Source organism: Sander vitreus, chromosome 24 (assembly GCF_031162955.1).
Source record: "Sander vitreus isolate 19-12246 chromosome 24, sanVit1, whole genome shotgun sequence".
Classification (NCBI taxonomy): domain Eukaryota; kingdom Metazoa; phylum Chordata; class Actinopteri; order Perciformes; family Percidae; genus Sander; species Sander vitreus.
Genome location: NC_135878.1, coordinates 3,412,329 through 3,425,054, shown reverse-complemented (window position 1 = coordinate 3,425,054; position 12,726 = coordinate 3,412,329). Strand labels below are relative to the sequence as shown.

Here is a 12,726-nt window from a genome sequence, read left to right as displayed (position 1 = left end):
TTGCAGGTTAAACCACAAACTATTGGATAAATGTAAATGTTGACCTGATGGTGGTGCTAGACGAAAAGTTGAGGGATCAATTCATCCTGAGGGAAACATGAATGTGTGTACCAGATTTCATGTCAATCTATCCAACAGTTGTTGAGATATTTCACTCAAAACCACAAATGTCAAATTTATGGTGACACTACTGGAAAAGTTAGGGGATCACCAAAGTTGTCAGGATTCATCCTCTGGGGACCATTAATGTGTTTACAAAATGTCATGACAATATACCCAATAATTGTTGAAAAATTCCAGTCTGGACTAAAGTGCTGGACTGACAGACAGTCCGACATTGCTACATTGCCAAGAGCACTGGTTCCCAAACCTTTTCATGTCAAGGACCCCAAAACTGACACAAATTGGACCACGGACCTAGATAGCGTATTCTTATCACCTTTAAGCTCTTTGATCAAAACATTTTAAGAGTAGAAAAATTGTTTCCTCACCACTGCTGCATGGAACATGTCTATGGAAGGTCAAAGACCGCCTGCTGTCAAACTGTCCCAAGTATGATGAAGGGGTGCTTCGCAAAACCTGACAGAGACAATACACAGGTGCGACATTTGTTTGGGATGGGAAACATTTGCAAGGATTTGAATAAAGTTTATTGTTGTGGATTCAAATACAGAGCCGGATCCAGAGATCTCTCCATAATGTATGTCATCAGACTTTTCTACCTGTTTAAAATGGTAACCACATCGGCCGCTGCTGCATTGGATCATGTTGAGGAACATGTCCATTCTTGCATCTCTCACTGTTGTGAACTTATTCAGCCTGATCACTGTGGCTACAGTAACAGTAACAGCAACACAATCACAATCCTCCAAACACTAAGGAGTAATATACAGTATGGAAACATTTTGGGAAACATTGCAGATTGTCAAACCCAATCCCAAGAGTCTTAAGGATCACAACATTGCTCCCTTGTCTATAAGGCAACTTTTTCCACACAAAATGTTACATTTGTTTTTACTTTAAGTGACATTCTGAGTGTTCCCCTGCATGTATCTCAGAATCAGCTTTAATGGCCAAGTAAGTGTCTGATGAGTAATGACTGAGAACACTTTTGTGTCTGTGTTGTTGAATTATTACAGGTACATTATAACATTTATTGCATATGCATACACATTCCTTGTATGTGTTTTACTTTGGGGCATGCACAGGATGTGTGAATATGTGCTGTGTTTTCACAGACAAATACAGACTAGTAGAGATGCATTTATGGCTGCAGATAGTCAGATATGTGGGTTGGAGTGTTGCCAAGCCTTATTCAATCAGTTACAGTAATGTGTTTTAAAAACACATTCAAAGAGAAATTAACTCATTACCCACTGTCATTTGTTAATACATAGTAATTCTGCTCTACATGTAATTCTGCCAGTGGGCATTGCTTGTTTAGAATATGTGTACAAGTCACAGAATCATTATGCTTTTATGCTTTAAACTAAGGCTAAGACATCTGACTGACACACACACACACACACACACACACACACACACACACACACACACACACACACACACACACACACACACAAACCATCATCTATACAGCAACACCCTCTAGTGTAAATATGGTGGACACACTTCTTGAGGCTTACAATTGACACCTGCTGCATCCTAAATTCCATATTTAATACTCAATCTTTAATACACTTTTTTATGAACAGCTCCTGCCTTTCCTTTGTGCATGTCATTGTGGGACACTCAACAGCACATTGAAACAAATCAGTGGTTTAGAATTAATATGTACAGTAGTATGGTTCAGGTTAAAAAACAATTAATGTATCAATTTATATACACTCAGGCCTAATATTTTACTAGAAATGTGATGTTGCTCTGCCCTCCACTTAAATCATGCTGAATCATGAAATCATGCAGCCTTTAGTGACTTAGAATAAGCAAGCAGTGGCGGTACATTTTCTCAAACTTGTACTTTACTCAACTATTTCCATTTTCTGTTACTTTATACTTATACTCCTCTATATTTTAGGAGGACATATTGTACTTTTTACTCCACTACATAAATGTGACAGCTACAGTTAATTTGCAGATATAAATCTTATCATCTTATCATATAATTAGCATGTAAAATATGATTCATAAAATATGATTGCTATGAACTGAAAGCCCCGGTAATAATAATCCAATATACTCCGAAAGGTGCCATTCTGTAAAATGAATACTTGCACTTTACTTTAGGTACATTTAGCTGATACTACTTCTGAACTTCTTAGGTCAAATACAGTTGAAGGCAGGACTTTTACTTCTAAATAGTAGCTATCTGGTATGTGTAGAGAATGTGCAGAGCCCTAATGGGCTTTGCCATTGGTTTTCCCCTCTGAGGCACCACCTTGGCAACCTGAACCCAAACCCACACACAAAAAACACCTCAGTCTGCTCCAGATGAGGTCCCCCCAAACGGTACACCAAGCACTGCATTCAACACTGAGCCAACAGTCATGACCCTGAGATACGACTGCACAAAGGTTGAGGTAGAGGACCAAAAGGCAGGCAGGCAGGCAGATGTCCTTCACTGAGAGACACCCCTGAACAATGCCATCAACAAAGCGATACCCCTGGTGGAGAGTGCCCTCAGACCCTGCGGGGAAGTAATTTGAAATTATACTTAAGTAGTACAGTACTTAAATCAATGCCCACCACTGTCACCAGCCTAGCTGTTTAGTTTAGTCAGTGTAGACACAGTGTTTTAAGTCTACATACCATTGACATGATGAGGTCAACTGACACCTTATGTTGAGAAATATAGAATACTAAAGTCTTAATGATTAATTTAAAGTTCTGTAAAGACAGGCAGTGGTCTAGTTTTCAATCAGAACATGTAACTAACTGTGGATATTTTTACAATTTCCCTGGGAAATGGGAGCACTGACAGGGACTCCAGACATGAACAATAAATGTCAGGGGTCCAGCAGAAAGCTTTACTCTCCTTGACGTGGGACACTGTGTGCAAATAGGACAGTGGCACCACTACAATGCCAAAACCATGTTGTCTGAAATAATTGAACGACTGATATTCATGTTTTAACTCATTTGTAATCTTGTGTTTGGACTGTCATTCAACAGTCACATTTGGAGGGCAGAGTTCTCCGCTCAACATCTACGCATGCTCAGCCTTTTTACGTTGCGCGCACGCGCAGTTCGCCTCAGCGGCCATTCATTATAAAGCCACAAGATCCTCTGTCTCTTTCCACCTTCAGCCATTTTGACAATGTTGGGAGCTGTGGGACGCTGCTGCACCGGGGCATTACAGGCTCTTAAGCCTGGGGTTCAGCCCCTTAAGGCTCTCGTTGGATCCCCAGCCGTCCTTTCACGTAAGTCCTGCATGCTTGGTGCTTTTGAGCGAAATTGTACAAAAGAATTACGCATTTACGAGCCTGTCTGAGAAGGGCAGGCGCAATGCTAATGTTAGCTGTTGCTAGTAACACGCTGGCGTAACAGGCCTGAACATTTAAATGTCTAATTTGATAAATGCTGGAGCAATTCTAACGTTTATATGTGTAAACATGTGCACATATGCTCCTATTGACAGATGTCATGTATCAGAAAATGACTTGGGCTGTGTTTTTCTTGTGCTAGCAGCAATGACCTTTATGTAATGACATGAGGCGGTGTAAGACCGTGCAGAGCCTGCTAAGTTAGCATTACAAGTGCTTTTTAGCAAGGTCTTGACAGTCTCCTGCAACATGTATCCAGACTCATTCAATTCATCTAACGTTACATGTAGAAAAAGCATAACGCGTATGATTAACTAACTTGCCATTGAATGTCCTGCGTCTGTCATTGGCAGTAGTCGCGTTAGCATTGTTAGCTCGAAGTACACTTCATTCATGTCAGTCTTTCTACGTTAATGTTATTTAGGCCGCGGGGAAGTGGCTTCATTCAGTGTTCATAATAGTACATTTCACACAAGTACGTTTGTTTTGCTGAAGGCCTTTTCTCGATCATTTTAGTGTTTAAAAGCTGATTCATAGTTTAGCTAGCAACACTTATTGACATTGAGACGGAGCGGCCAGACACGCAGTTGTCTGGCCGCTCTATCCGGTGCTCTTTCAGCGGACATGGTGCCATGTTTGTGCTACTGGCATTACAAGGTCATGACTGTAGCACACATGACACTGAGCTAACTGCACATTATGTCTGCATTACTTTACAGGCAGAGACTATGTCGCACCTGCCGCCGCTGCAACCGCCGCCTCCGGGCGTATTGTGGCTGTCATCGGTGCCGTTGTCGACGTTCAGTTCGATGAGGACCTTCCTCCCATTCTCAACGCCCTGGAGGTCGCAGGCCGTGATTCCAGGCTAGTCCTGGAGGTGGCACAGCATCTTGGTGAGCAATTTACATTATAACATTAAGTCCTGCATCCATATGAGCAGACAGAAAACGATACGTTTATACAGTGGACAATAAACTAAACAAATGTTTGTGTTTAGGGGAGAACACAGTGCGTACCATTGCTATGGATGGTACTGAGGGTCTGGTCCGTGGACAGAGAGTTCTGGACACTGGTGCCCCCATCAGAATCCCAGTGGGTCCCGAGACTCTGGGCAGGATTATGAATGTCATCGGTGAGCCCATCGACGAAAGGGGTCCCATCTCCACCAAGCAGTGAGTTTACTTTGAAAATAACACATTGAATTACAATATTGTAATGACAATGTCTTGTGTAATTGACAATATAAAAAGGGGCAATGATTAGCAGGTGTTAAAGAGCTTGCCATGCTTACAGATTATGAGCTTTAAAAATCAGTTGGCTGGCAAAAACAAGTTTGCTCTTTTGAATAGCTGCAAGTTGTCTCCTTCCCCTCCCTCAGGACTGCACCTATCCATGCTGAGGCCCCTGAATTCACTGACATGAGTGTGGAGCAGGAGATTCTGGTGACTGGCATCAAGGTGGTGGACCTGTTGGCCCCCTATGCCAAGGGAGGAAAGATTGGTATGTGATTTAAACAAACGTTTGCTCACGATTGTGGTTCTACAGTATATGCAGTATTGTATACTGTAGTCTTTGAAGCTACTTGGTAATATCATTAAAACTAATCCTACATTTCTCATGGTCACAGGTCTGTTCGGTGGTGCTGGTGTGGGCAAGACTGTATTGATCATGGAGCTGATCAACAACGTGGCCAAGGCCCATGGTGGTTACTCTGTGTTTGCCGGTGTGGGGGAGCGTACCCGTGAGGGAAACGACTTGTACCATGAAATGATTGAGTCCGGTGTCATCAACCTGAAGGACACTACCTCCAAGGTGAGGATTTTGGCCAGCCTCCACAATAAAGAATTAAACTTGAAATTGTGGCAGATTTTTGGGGGGGAGACATACCATGGCATAGTAGCAAACATCAAGCACTCACCTGAACTGTTGTCCCTGCTAGGTGGCGCTGGTGTACGGACAGATGAATGAGCCCCCCGGTGCCCGTGCCAGAGTGGCTCTGACTGGACTGACCGTAGCAGAGTACTTCCGTGACCAGGAGGGTCAGGATGTGCTGCTCTTCATTGACAACATCTTCCGCTTCACACAGGCTGGCTCTGAGGTCTGTGAAAACTCCCATCATGTCTGTCAGTAGCAAAAGGGCAGGACATGTTTCCCTAAAGATACATTTGTAACAGCCGTTATTAGGTTATTCTTTTTAAAAATTCAGATAAATGTTGAATGATATGCTTGATGGTGACCAAAATCCTCTTACTTCTCAGGTGTCTGCCCTGCTGGGTCGTATCCCCTCTGCTGTGGGTTACCAGCCCACTCTGGCCACTGACATGGGTACCATGCAGGAGAGAATCACAACCACCAAGAAGGGTTCAATCACATCTGTGCAGGTAAATGACTTAAATTAGAATAGCTGACTCATTGTGCCAGTGCATGTTAACCCATCATTGTCCTTGCTCAAACAACTTTAAAAGACAATTGGAAGAATAATAAATAAAACCAATGTAGAATTGGATCATTGCTAGTAGAGGGTTCATTATTTTAGTTCTGCGTTACTTAATGCATGATGACCCAAAGGGAAATTTTCCGCAATCAAGATTGACCAAGTCTCAATTCTCTCCACCAGGCCATCTATGTGCCCGCTGATGATTTGACTGACCCTGCCCCCGCCACCACCTTCGCTCACTTGGATGCCACCACTGTGCTGTCCCGTGCTATCGCTGAGCTGGGTATCTACCCCGCTGTCGACCCCCTGGACTCAACCTCCCGTATCATGGACCCCAACATTGTCGGCACCGAGCACTACGAAATCGCCCGTGGTGTGCAGAAAATCCTTCAGGTTTGGGACTTTAATATTTTGAAACTGAATTTTTATTTTGGTGGGACTAACAAAACATTTATCAGGCTTACATGGTTATTTTCCTTCTGTAGGACTACAAGTCCCTGCAGGATATCATTGCTATTCTGGGTATGGATGAGTTGTCTGAGGAGGACAAACTGACTGTGGCCCGCGCCCGCAAGATCCAGCGTTTCCTGTCCCAGCCCTTCCAGGTGGCTGAGGTCTTCACTGGCCATATGGGAAAGCTGGTGCCCCTCAAGGAAACCATTAAGGGCTTCAAGGCTATCCTTGCCGGTAAGTGGTTTTGGAAACTGATGTGACTTGTTAAAGTACTTTAATTATTCACATTTCTAGAGTGTGTCCCGCCCTAATATTTTCTTTGGTACCTGTTTCCATGTAGGCGAGTACGATAGTCTGCCCGAGCAGGCCTTCTACATGGTCGGTCCCATCGAGGAAGTCGTTCTGAAGGCCGAGAAGCTGGCTGAGGAGCACTCGTAAACATCTAAACATTCTAACTGTTGTGGGGAGAGAAACAAAAGGAGAGCGGTTCTGCGTTTAGGAGCACTTGGTTTGTAAACATGTCAAAATGCAAATGTACCTGTCTAGTCATCCTGAAAGAAAGTTCTATTTAATGTTTCCAATGAAAGATGGAATAAAACACTGTCTTTACACAAAACATGTCAACTGTATATTTGTTATATGCTTAGTTTAAGAATCCTGTTCCCAATGGTGACTATCATGAAATGGCTGTCCTTATCCACTCTGGCCACAGGATGGCAGTCTTGAGTCGTTGAAACTTTCTTAACCGTGTTGCAGCTTACTTTTTTTTTTTTCATACTAAAAAATAAGGGGTACAATTCCGGTGATGTTTTCCCATCAACTCTAACTTGTGCATTATTCATCCTACTTTAGGCGTGGTAGGACACCGCCTACACCACTCTACAGCAGGGCTTTTTATTTTTGAATGTTTGCTATCGGTTCTGACAGCTAACGTAGCATGTGTAACAATGGTGAAATAATGACTTCAGGCTGCTACCAAGGCAGATAACATGGCTGTCAGCTATTTTCCTTCCTAACGTAACATCACTAAGCAGACAAGTACACGTTTTCTGCAAAGTTAGTACTTTAACTGTGGTGTTAAAATAAACTGAGCTGGTGTCATGTCAGTTTAAGTCAACCTTGTGTAAATTTGGTTTTGTGACTATTGTACACTGTGCAAATTTAACACTGTCCACGTGTGTGTGAATTTACATTGAGAAATTAAATTGTAGCATTCATAGGGGTAACTGTTTTTACAATTGGATCATGTAATGTATTTAAATGTTAAATCCAGTGCTATATTATCAAAAGGGCATGTTTTGAGGCCAGCGTTAACTCATTACAGATTCTGGTTAACATGTCTGTCTTTAATTTTCGTCTTTTTAGGGGGATCCACGTTGAAAAATATGATTAACTTAATATGGTACACATTTAAAAAATGCCATAGGCTATGCTGTTTAAAATAAGTTTTCAATGGAGGAAAATAATTTTTTTTTTTTTGACCCAGACATTTCAAAATAATGCATTGTAAAGCTATAATTGCAATACGCGAAACCGTGGTATTTTTGTTGAAGGTTATACTGTCAGAATCTTATACTGGCCCATGCCTAAACTGCACATGATTGGATAAGTGTTTTCCACACCAATGGTTGTAAGGTAGGAAGTAGACTTCAAAGTAAGGGGAAAAAAACGTCTTACATTCAGATGTGCTTAAAGATCATTGATCTTGAAACACATGCACATTGTGAGATGAGCTTCCTAGCTACTGTAGCAGGCAGTAGTGAGTGTTTGCTACAGGTCTGATAGTGCTGACTAAAGCTCCACAAAAAAGGTTGATCAGCATCCTGCAGCACAATCTGTCACCACCAGTCCACTTAGTTTTTAGGTGTACGTCTCCTGACAGAGTACAATCGCTTTAAAATACTTTAAACTTTTTCAAGGTGGGTAACAGAAACCAACATAGTCCTGTTCCATATGTACTTTGAAATCAAGTCTGAATCTGGCAGTTTGTTTTTTATTGCTCCTCCCTAACCTTTCACACATGCCTATCAAGGCCAACCACATTAGTATAAACAAATCCCTATCTGTAGATAAGGTGGCCCTGTATATGTACACAATGTAATTGCTTGTGAGAAAAGCAAGTCTTTAGAAAGTATTCAGAGAAGAGAGACACTGTTAATGTTTTAATATTGTAATTTTTATGTAACAGCATATCAGCCAAATGTTTGTTACACAAAGGTGCGTGACAGTATCAACAATACACTATTAAAGCTGTATTATACTAATTGCATAAAATGTGCACACGTGGATACAAAAAAAACAGCACAATTCATTGCTTCTGCTTGGCAATAGGAATGGCTTCTATGTTTATGAGATAATCAGTGAAACAGGATGGCATATACGACAGCGGCAGCCAGAAAAGCTTGGCGTCCCAGCCTGGGGAGTAGCGGGTGCGGGGCCGCACAGCGGATACAGCATGCTCCATACAGCTGACCACCTTCATCAGATCTCCATCACTCATCTTGGAAACTTTGTCTGATATTACCGCTAAGGCTATGAGGGAAAATGAGTGGAATGAATAAATAGATGAATAACAATATGCATGAATGAAGAAAAAAAACTTTGATCCAAACTTACACTTTTTTAGATATTCAGTTCCATAGTCATCCTGGGTCTCCTTGGGCAGTCTTTCCCACAGCATATTCACATTGTTGGTTAGGATAGTAGCGTCAGTCACATTTGTTTTGAAGAAGCCTGGTTCAATGCAGAGGACTTTGACACCGAAAGGCACCATGTTTAACCTAGGCAAAACATTTTATTTAATCAGGGCTGAAAATCTTTGCTCTGACATACTGAAGTTATTGATTGTGTGAGTTAATGTTTCACCTGAGGCTGTCATTGAAAGCCTCCACACCATACTTAGAGACAGTGTACGGCCCTCCTGTAATACTGATCCTCCCAAACACACTGGCTACATTGACCACCCTTCCCCTGGCCTTCTTAATTAGCGGCAGGACGCTCAGGGTCACTGCGATCACTCCATTCAGGTTGACGTCCAGCATGGACTTGTAGTCATCGATGGTCAGCCAATCACACGGGGCAGAGGGAACAGACACGCCTGCATTGTTCACTACAGCCCATAAGCCTAGAAGGATCACACAGAGAACATCCAGTCAATAAAACCATTTTTATCATGTTTTAAAAACTACATTTTCCCCCCTATCAGGTTTCTTCACAACTAGCAGAGTTGCAACAGAGAGAGAGCAGAAAGAATTCAAAGCATGTTAATACAGCCTGAATACCTTTCGGATGAGAGGAAAGAGTTGTGTGTTGGACTGGCATCGGTGTAGGCTGGTTAAATGTGTGAGTGTGTGCTTTTGGGATTGTGGCTATTGAACAGCAGCATTTTATGGAAGCAGAACACTGAGAAACAGTATAGCTTTGTGAGGTTGTGCTCAGTGTTGGACAAATTTGATGGAAACTCAGGATCACCAAAGTTATTACAGTTCATCCTGATAGCAAGGTAAATGTCTATACTAAATTCCATGGCAATATATCCAATAATTGTTAAGAAATTTTACTTGAATCCACAAATGCCAACCTCATGGTGGCTCTAGAGGACAAGTCAGTACACTTCAACCTTTGGGGACCAATTATGGCTGTACAAAATGCTCTGGCAATCAATCCAATAGTTACATATTTCAGTCTGGACCAACAAAGAGACGGTTAACGCGTCGCACTCACCACGCTCGCCAACTTTGTCCTTGATCATCGCTGCAACTTTGGCAACGCTGTCCTTGGACCTAACATCTAGGTGTGTTGTGATAAGATTGCTGGAGCAGGCCTTCTTCAGATCCTCTTCTCCCCTCTCGCTGAAACACGAGGCGATCACTCTGAACCCCTTCTTGTCAAGATGGCGGGCCAGGAGGTTGCCAAAGCCAGAGTCGCAGCCTGTGATGTACACATACTTGTTGCCCTTGTCAGGGACCCTGGGTAGCTCCCTAACCCAGCGGTACAGGTAGTAGATAACCACCAGCCCTAGCAGATACAGGTACATGGCTGTAAGAACAAAGAGGGAAGACATCACATTCAATTTTCTCAAGTACTGCACTTCAGTTTTAAGGTACTTGTTATATACTCCACTACATTTATGAGGAAATACTGTACCTTCTTCTAACTGTAGTTTTCTATGCAGATATATTTTCCATTCACAAACACATGCTCGATTTTTTGGATGCAATGCAATGTTAACCTAACCGGCCACCGACATTATATAACATGGTTTAAATTAGCTCCACTCTTTTTACACACTGTAGTTCATGCAATATATTTCAATTTTAAAAGTAACTTTTGAATAGGCCTAAATGTACACATATGAAAAACTATAGCGGAGTAAGCCATTTGTCTGACGACTTCCTATTTGTGATTTACGTTAACATGACAAATGACATAGCTTGTAAATTAAATTAACGTCGTCATTCACTGGCTTCACAAACTTTGGCGATACTAAATTGCGCAACTTCAAAGTTCATTTACCCGTAAATGAACTTTGACACCCGTGGTTTCTCTTTAGATAAGGTAGCAAATTAAAAGTCAACTGTGTCCGTTTTACGGATATAAAAACGATTTCACGTTTAGAAGACATGTTATTTCACATTCGGATAGCGGTAGGCTTCTGATAAAGTGGTGTAGGCCTATACACATTTAAACGTTTATAGAAACTTAAAAATGTCGCCAAACCAATTTAGCCTGGGTCATGTTCTGTCGCACATATCGGTTCCTAGCTATGCTAACGTTATATGATACCAAAGTAAACGGAAACATTAGCTAATTATGATAAGCTTGTTAATTAAGTACTAGTAGTAGTTTTCTCTTCAGAGTTATCTCGCTAATCGTGTTAAAAGGACGGTAAATAATGATAGGTCTACCAAGTATCATACCTGTTGTGCAGATGTCTTCCTGGCCCGTCTCGGTCTCAGCTGAATATCACACAAAACTTTGCCAAAGAAGCATCTGCTGAGCGTTCAGCCTGACAGGAACATTTCCACCAATAGAAGAATGGTCTGTCAGACTGCAGGCGAGGGGCGTAACTTGAAGCAGGGCAGGGGGCGTAACTTGAAGTGTTGCAGGCCGCAGACTGCTGCAGTTTTAAGTTACACGGAAAATAAATAAATACACAAATGACTCAATAACGAGTCACTGTTAATCATCAGTGCTATGCCCCTTTCACGCAAGAGGTTCTAGAAAACCTTGGCGTGTTTCCATCGGATGTGCTTAAGTCAGACTAGAATGGATTGTCTATGACGTTGGTCTGTTTGCTACAGTATTTAAAGTAGCCTATAACTAGGCTTTTAACACAGCATCAGGGAGGCAACTCCATGCCACCACTATTGTGTGGGCTCTGTTTCCTTGTGCCAGTTATTGCAAACAGAGACTAATGAGGTTTATTATTTATTTTACCTGTATAGAAATGGATCGTGTCCCGCATACATTGGTTGCTGATGACTGACCGGGTTGGTTACAGCAATAACATGAAGACATGGATGTATTATTTAAATACAATAAGGTTATATAAAAAGGTACTTTGCATATTTATGCATTATTATCCACATTAAGGATCCAGCAGGAAGTCTTCAAAGTCTTCAGTCTTAATTTCCAATGTGAGTTGAGCGTGTTAAGTCTTACATTTTTAAATATAAAAGGCGGTGGCCAAAGTTGTGAGTTGTATTTTACTGTGCTTTATTTACATGTAGATTAAACAGTTTAAATAATAAATTAATGGAAAAGGAATTATAAAAATGAATGGTATTCATTTATAGTATTTCATTATTTATGTTATCAGGTAATTAAACATTTTAAAGCAAAGTGAGACTACTTAAAGTAATGTCAGGTAGTTACATTAGCTGTAAATGGGTTTATCTCATATGTTTAATGTTAAAATTGATTTGCAAACTAATAGTATAAAGCAACACAAAATCAAGTAACCTGTTCAAGTAAAGTGCTTGTGTCTCAAATTGTACTTGTAAGTACAGTATTACTGTTTAAGAGGGTTTGCACTAAACCCACATGTTTAGAGCTTCACATAATGAATATATAAAGTCAACATGAAAATGAGAAACAGCACTTGTTACATGACATTTGTCACTTTCTTACTTTTAAAATGGACATTTAGCATTATAAATATGTGCTGACTTTGGAATGTAATGTTGTTTTTAGCCACTAGGTAGCAGAATAATCACAAAACAAGCCAGACAACCTGACCTACAGTCATGTGAAAAAATTATGATACCCATGCTAAAGTTGAATAAAGAGAGGAATAAAAAAAATCATCTTTTGGAAATTGATCTTAATGCC

The 12,726-nt window shown here is 41.2% G+C and overlaps 3 protein-coding genes across 3 annotated transcripts in view; 1 reads left to right on the top strand and 2 right to left on the bottom strand.

Annotated features, from left to right (window-relative positions):
- The window catches only part of LOC144513035 (uncharacterized), a 36,146-nt gene extending 31,994 nt beyond the window's left edge, over positions 1–4,152 (bottom strand). Inside the window, exon 1 of the mRNA XM_078244097.1 lies at positions 4,064–4,152. Coding sequence (XP_078100223.1) covers positions 4,064–4,137 — 74 coding nt within the window. The 5' untranslated portion in view covers positions 4,138–4,152. The remainder of the gene's footprint in view (positions 1–4,063) is intronic.
- atp5f1b (ATP synthase F1 subunit beta) lies at positions 3,241–7,009 on the top strand. The gene is made up of 10 exons (XM_078244098.1): positions 3,241–3,380; positions 4,223–4,396; positions 4,501–4,675; positions 4,882–5,003; positions 5,131–5,315; positions 5,443–5,601; positions 5,762–5,884; positions 6,121–6,333; positions 6,426–6,627; positions 6,734–7,009. The coding sequence occupies exons 1-10, from the start codon at positions 3,278–3,280 to the stop codon at positions 6,829–6,831; spliced, it is 1,554 nt and encodes a 517-aa protein (XP_078100224.1). The 5' UTR covers positions 3,241–3,277; the 3' UTR covers positions 6,832–7,009.
- A 1,533-nt stretch (positions 7,010–8,542) lies between these two features.
- On the bottom strand, positions 8,543–11,437 carry LOC144513037 (retinol dehydrogenase 7-like). Its single transcript, XM_078244099.1, has 5 exons — positions 11,313–11,437; positions 10,117–10,431; positions 9,259–9,517; positions 9,010–9,173; positions 8,543–8,925 (listed from the first exon to the last, which is right to left on the bottom strand). The coding sequence occupies exons 2-5, from the start codon at positions 10,427–10,429 to the stop codon at positions 8,702–8,704; spliced, it is 960 nt and encodes a 319-aa protein (XP_078100225.1). The 5' UTR covers positions 10,430–10,431; positions 11,313–11,437; the 3' UTR covers positions 8,543–8,701.
- Between the last annotated feature and the right edge of the window lie 1,289 nt (positions 11,438–12,726).

Coding starts and splice junctions, on each gene's coding strand:
- atp5f1b (XM_078244098.1), top strand. CDS start 3,278: ATGTTGGGAGCTGTGGGACGCTGCTGCACCGGGGCATTACAGGCTCTT. Junction 3,381..4,222: donor ATCCCCAGCCGTCCTTTCAC/GTAAGTCCTGCA, acceptor ATTACTTTACAG/GCAGAGACTATGTCGCACCT. Junction 6,628..6,733: donor CTTCAAGGCTATCCTTGCCG/GTAAGTGGTTTT, acceptor GTTTCCATGTAG/GCGAGTACGATAGTCTGCCC.
- LOC144513037 (XM_078244099.1), bottom strand. CDS start 10,429: ATGTACCTGTATCTGCTAGGGCTGGTGGTTATCTACTACCTGTACCGC. Junction 9,518..10,116: donor GGACAAAGTTGGCGAGCGTG/GTGAGTGCGACG, acceptor TGATCCTTCTAG/GCTTATGGGCTGTAGTGAAC. Junction 8,926..9,009: donor AACTGAATATCTAAAAAAGT/GTAAGTTTGGAT, acceptor TTTCCCTCATAG/CCTTAGCGGTAATATCAGAC.